We start from the raw sequence: 6,648 nt of genomic DNA, 5'->3' as shown, positions 1-6,648 counted from the left end.
AGTACTGATTAAATGTCTACCCTTTCTGTTAAAGTAACAAGTAATGGTTAAATGTCTACCCTTTTTGTTGAAGTAACAAGTAATGGTTAAATGTCTACCCTTTCTGTTAAAGTAACAAGTAATGGTTAAATGTCTACCCTTGCTGTTAAAGTAACAAGTAATGGTTACTAAAGCAGTACGTAAAAGAAAATGATAGAAAGAGAAGACCAGCTTTTTAACTTCAATATCCACTTATATTTGAAACATATCTTACGTAAACGTATTTTCTCACAAGTATTAGTAGTTTAGTGAAGGTTCACCTAATACAAAGTCGTACTTCACAACTACATTCGTTGTTCACTACTTACATTTGTTGTATGAAGGAAAACTGATAAGATTAATACTTTCTCTGACTGGATAATTGGGCAATTCGATAGAAACTCGTTTATCTTTCTTTTATATTCGAGTTGTTTTTTTTATTGCTTTTAATCTTCTGAAGATTAGAGATTTTACTTACAGATAAAGACAAGTTTTTCTTCTGGGATTGTTGCTGAAGAACTGCTGACTGAGGTGGAGCCTGTGGCTGTGGTTGGCCAACCTGCTGAGTTTGAGAGCCTGGAATGTGAACTTGCACAGTCATTCCTCCCATGGAAGCCAAACTGCCAATAGTAGCCGTCCTAGCCGTTACAGATGCCGAAGCCTGCGGTTGCTGTACCCTTGCCGGTTCCTGAGACGGAGGAGAAACCTGCAGTTGAGTGTTCATTGACTGTAGAGTTTGCTGGAAATTCTCTCTTGCCTGGTTAGTGGCAGGTGTAGCATTTCCTACAACGATATAAGGAATATTTTCACAAATTGATTATCAATCGAGATACTGAAGTTACTTAACTGAAAAATCTAAAGCTGCCGAAGAGATCTTGGAAGCCTTATGAAAACTTCCATTAACTCGTGCCACTGTAGAACCCTCCACCAATAGGAACGTGACACACCTCCCCCTACATTTGTGCTTGTGAATTCTCATTTGTTGATGAGGCAATGAAGAAACTGAAAAGGTATCTATCGGAAATACATCTTCAGGTTGGGAAGATATTAACTTCTGAAACAAATACTCACCTCTTGCACAGAATAGCTAGACTCCCACACTGTGAAGGAAGTCCGTGGGGTGTGCTTCCCAATAGCAGGGTCTCCATAGGGACACACCCATGGGATGGGAGATCGCATCTCATCTCATCCAGGGTATCCTCTTCTTCTGTTTATGAGAATAGAAGTGGCAGAAAAGCCATAAAAATGTCACAAAGAAGGGTGGAATAGATACATGGCCAACCGGGTACTTGTACACAAGCTGTCGGACACGAAATGTGTGAAGTGAGGTTGGGGCTCATTCAGGCTGTAACTTTTGTTCTCACCTACATCAGACTCGACGGATCAAAACCAGCTGTGGGAGAAGGGCACTTGTGATAAGTACCCGTGCTCACCTCCTCTACCATCAGTATCTATAGGGCCCATGCCAGCCATTGGAGGAGGGTACTGTCAGTATGAGAACTTATATACACCTCTACTCAACCATCAGTCACTACAGGCCCCTTGCCTGCTATGGTACTAAGGTATTTGAGTGATACTTCACTGGTGTATATGGTGTGGTAAGCTCAACTATACTGTCAGTTTCTATGGGCCTCATGCCAGCTGCAGGTGTTGGGAATTGGACTAAATACATCTCTACTTGATTGTCAGGCTCTATGGGCCACACACCAACTGTGGTGTTGTTTGTTTGTTTTATATGGACCCCTCACTTGGACTCGCACCACTTTTGGTGTCACCCCAGAGAGGGACTCCTTGTTCTAGTCCCAGCAGTTAGGTCCCAATCAGTGAGGGTTCTCTATGGTCCACCACCCTAGTGGCTGAGAACAGGTAAGTGCCAATGGGTGCCTGTAAAACCCTATTTTTAAAGCTAGCAAGTGCTAGCCAGAGAGGTGGGCAGATACACAACTCCAGTGATGGCTTTATCCATTCTGGGTCTGGGTTGGACATGGAATGTAATATATATATATAGACGTACCACATAGAAACCTCAAGTAGTCTTGAAGAACACCACATGTCACAGCAGGCACTTGTAGAGCTAGGATGATTGTACGAGTGTTTTTCATTATCCTAACTTTATTTGGGTAAGCATACTCTGGGAAGCAACACTGTAATTAGTGTTGAGTAAGAAATATATAAGTACACTCTCATCTAGCCTAGTGAAATTGGGCTGTAAGAGAATGTGTAAAGTGTGAAGATAAAGGGATATCAATTGTTTATGAAAGGGAAAGAAATGTGTAGGGGACACATGTGCAGCCAAGTGGATTGAGGGGTTTCAGAGAAGCCATGGTCCCCTGTGTAAGAGACATGTGCAGCCAAGTGGATTGAGGGGTTTCAGAGAAGCCATGGTCCCCTGTGTAAGAGACACGTGCAGCCAAGTGGATTGAGGGGTTTCAGAGAAGCCATGGTCCCTCCCCTGTGTAAGGGACACGTGTGCAGCCAAGTGGAATGAAGTGTTTCACGGAAGCCATGGTCACCAACAGAGATAGAAACTCTTGCACAGAATGTGAAGGTGAGGTGTAAACTTTGGTGACCATATGCTTGAGGTCCTATAAGCAAACTGGAGAAGGTTAGAGAGAAGAGAATTGAAAAGAATCTCCAGGCAGATGAGATATTGGGTCTGGGTAAGGAAGGACTTGGAAATCTTGATGAGCCAGAAGTGGAAGGGTGAGAATGGGACAATCAGGAAACTACGGAGGTAATGGAAGATTGACGGAAGGCAGCTTCAGCACATGATTCAAGGGATGCCACCAAAAATCTCCTGAAAGAAAAGGGGAAGAAAGAAGGTAGATGGACTTGAGAAAAAGTAGGTTATCTTTTCCCAAAGGGTCCAAACAACAAAGGAACCAAGTGAGAAGAGAAAGGGTAGAGGAGGTGGAAGGGGCTATTGTAGAGAAGAAGAGCAACCTGGAGTTCTCTGAAAAGTCATCAGGGGAACAGTGAAGTGCTCCCATCATAGGGTGAAGGGAACATAGGTACCTAAGGAGGGTAGAGAGAAAGGCTGAAAGTCAGGAGAAGATAGGGAAACAGCCAATAATGAATGTGCATCCCAAACTGGCAAGAGTGACTCCAACGACTGGATATAAAGGAATGGGAAGTTTGAGTGACCATATGCAAGAACATAAGAATCAGTCAGGTGAAGGGGAGGAGGCATAAGGTTGCAGGAATCAAAGGGGAAGAAACATAAGGTTGTAGGAATCGAAGTGGAGGAGGCATAAGGTTGTAGGAATCGAAGGGGAGGAGGCATAAGGTTGTTGGAATCGAAGTGGAGGAGGCATAAGGTTGTTGGAATCGAAGTGGAGGAGGCATAAGGTTGCAGGAATCGAAGTGGAGGAGGCATAAGGTTGCAGGAATCGAAGTGGAGGAGGCATAAGGTTGCAGGAATTGAAGTGGAGGAGGCATAAGGTTATAGGAATCGAAGGGGAAGGAGCATAAGGTTGTAAAAATCGAAGGGGAGGGCATAAGGTTGTAGGAATCGAAGGGGAAGGAGCATAAGGTTGTAGGAATCGAAGGGGAGGGGCATAAGGTTGTAGGAATCGAAGGGGAGGGGCATTAGGTTGTAGGAATTGAAGGGAAGGAGGCATAAGGTTACAGGAATGAAGTTGATCTAGAAAGGAATTGGCATGTACAATTTCAGGAGAAACAAAAAATTGCAAGGGGAAGGGTTTAGTGTTAAGTAATAAAAGAATGGGAAGAGTCAAAGGATTTGTTTGTTTGCAGCTAAGCACAAAGCCACACAATGGGCTATCTGTGCTCTGCCCACCACGGGTATCAAAACCCAGTTTCTAGCATTGTAAGTCCCTAGACGAGTCAAAGGATATGGGAGAATGTGAAAGACATACTTGAGTAATATGGTTCTGAAATCTAACAAAGACTGATTTTCAGTAGGTATGGGTAAATTCATCTTCCTCAGCCGCAAGATGAGGAAGAGACCGAAGCACAGATTCCTGGATGCATCATTGACTCCACCACATGTTGTACAATGGCCGTCACATTTGGTGTTTTTCTTCAGTGCGAGAAACACCTTCACTCAGATCAGCAGAAGGAGAGTTCATATTAAAATGGGAATTTATATTGAGTATGATATACCCCAATGAAACGAAAGATGAAAATTGTTACAAAGTTCAGCAAATTAAAACACATACTGTTCCCAACAGTACCAAGGAAAAGAATGACAGTTCATGAGTGTCAAACACAGTGGTCTCACCCACCTCTTTCCATTTTTGGTAACATTTGCTTATGTATACCTACTTCTGTATATGACTTGTGAATAACCAATCGAAAGCTCAGAATGTCCCCCTAGTGGCTTTCTCAGACTCTTTCTTTCTTTTCATGCTAGATTCCAAGTGGTTAGGTTAGTCATTGTGCGTGAAGGTGTGTTGTACTTCTATTGGTTCCTAGTGTTCTGCTACATGATTACGTCACTATGCAGGGGTTCAAATTCACAAGTGATTAGGTGGGAGTTTTCACAAGGCTGGTGGTTTGTGAGTTTTTTTAACAGATTGCATGAACTCAAGTGCAAGCTCTTCTGTATGAAGAGATGAGTATTCATTTCAAAAATATATCTTATAATAACAGGCTTTATGGAAATATATACTAATACTATTTGTATAACATTATTACTCTATACTAAGTGTTCTGGGAGACATTAACTCTACTTAATACAAACATTCTAGCACAAGTTACGTGTATTAAAGAAGAAATAATGAATCAGAATTTTCATTAATAGTATGAAAAAAAGATAATTATTTACGGTGTATTTAAAGATGTTATAAGTAAAACTGATTATTGTATGCTGGAAGTCGTAATGTTTCAGTGAACAACGTTGATTTGGCAAAATAAGTTGAGTTTTTGATTTTACTGAAAATGGTAAAACATGATTTAGGAAACTAATTAAAAACTAAAGATAGGAAACTAATTAAAAACTAAAGATACCATTTCGGGATTTACCTGTAGCTGATGGTCCACCACTGGTTGACAAGGAAATAGGTGGAAGGTACGTGTTGTTTGTGGATGTTCCAATTACACTTGCCGACAACTGTAATATAAACCATAAATAAAGGGTGCTTTTTTTTTTCAGGCTATTTTTATGTCATTACTTCATTTTACTTTATATTCTACTGGACGTTTTAATTTATAAGCTAATACAGGTCTCTAGAATTTAAAATTTGCAACTTAAGCCTTTGTTTGAAAATTTCTGACATAGGTTTCACCTTCACACTTAAGTGTAGAGTGGGCCAATTAAATCCACTTTGCAATTGTGAAACTATACACGCTACAACTCTGAATTTATGATCGGTAGTCTGTTGCATACTAAAAAAAGCAATCTTCTAATAACATATTTTTGCCAAAAATACGTCTGAATTTACGAAGCTTTTATTGAGTCGGTTTGAGTGAAAGATGATTTTCCTGCTAAGAATATAAATATTTCTTTTCATTGTACAGTTTTAATGTTTTATTTGAATAACTTCTAGGACCTCCTAAACAACTTGTAAACTTTTATATTATATTTTATGTTATTGTCTCTACCCTAACACTAACCGTAATAAAATCACCAAAATAAAAAAGTAGAAAAATATGAAATAAAATAAACAAAAGGATGGTGGCATTAAAACCATAAAATTAAAATAAAACAGATGGTGGCATTAAAACCATAAAATTAAAATAAAACAGATGTGAAAAGGTAACGGTTGAAATTGTAACTTTAAGAAAATTGAATATCTCACAAAATGATATATTCAAAGAAGGAAATAGGACTGTCAAAAACAATAAATCCCAGCCAGAGCCCATTACCCGTCTGTTATAAATACCATGAGCTAAAGAAAATGAAAATGCATGATTCATGTGATCTTTACACTCACTGGCAGGTTTTACTTGTTAACACTATATCAGTTGTTCATTTTAGAACACAAAAAATATACAAGAGCACTAGAACAGAATGTCCTAAAACTGCTATTATTTAATTGGCTTTCTAATTAAGCTATAAACAGGTTTCACAGCAGAGAACGATGATTCCCCAAACCAGTAATGGGTTGCATAGGAAATCTATTTTTATTGGTTATAAACATGTCTATCAGATCTGTAAGGAGTATTAGCTAAGAAGAGAAAAAAGACAGCCAAACATGCTCTGTTAGGTTTGACAAATTTATTGATACCTTTGCAAATCAAGAAGTTATGAGATTCCTGTTTGTATTTATATGTAGTTTGTGTTTCTAGTTATTTGGACACAGAAAACTATATTGGAAAGATACAACATCTATAAGGAAGAAGTCAGACTCATCACACGATACATGTAAGTGAAGATTGAAGATTTCCTTTTGAGATTCAGAAATTAAAACTTAGATAGAATAAAAATCTGAATTATACCGATGCTAAGTTTATTGTCATACCTTGATAATAACGTTGTTTAATTAATGATATGTGCACTTTGACTCAGTTGTTTAATTAATGATATGTGCTCTTTGACTCAGTCGTTGTTTAATTAATGTGTACTTTGACTCAGTTGTTGTTTAATTAATGATATGTGCACTTTGACTCAGTTGTTGTTTAATTAATGATATGTGCACTTTGACTCAGTTGTTGTTTAATTAATGT

The 6,648-nt window shown here is 38.9% G+C and overlaps 1 protein-coding gene across 3 annotated transcripts in view; it reads right to left on the bottom strand.

Moving 5' to 3' along the window:
• Positions 1-6,648, bottom strand: part of LOC106474560 (negative elongation factor A-like) — a 27,608-nt gene that overhangs the window by 4,014 nt on the left and 16,946 nt on the right. For all 3 annotated transcript variants that reach the window (XM_013935249.2, XM_022402879.1, XM_022402878.1), the window contains 2 exons: positions 5,005-5,092; positions 497-801 (listed from right to left, as the gene is read on the bottom strand). In XM_013935249.2, coding sequence (XP_013790703.1) covers positions 497-801; positions 5,005-5,092 — 393 coding nt within the window. The remainder of the gene's footprint in view (positions 1-496; positions 802-5,004; positions 5,093-6,648) is intronic.

This window comes from Limulus polyphemus, unplaced genomic scaffold, assembly GCF_000517525.1.
Source record: "Limulus polyphemus unplaced genomic scaffold, Limulus_polyphemus-2.1.2 Scaffold7358, whole genome shotgun sequence".
NCBI lineage: Eukaryota > Metazoa > Arthropoda > Merostomata > Xiphosura > Limulidae > Limulus > Limulus polyphemus.
This window is presented reverse-complemented; position numbering and strand designations above follow the sequence as displayed.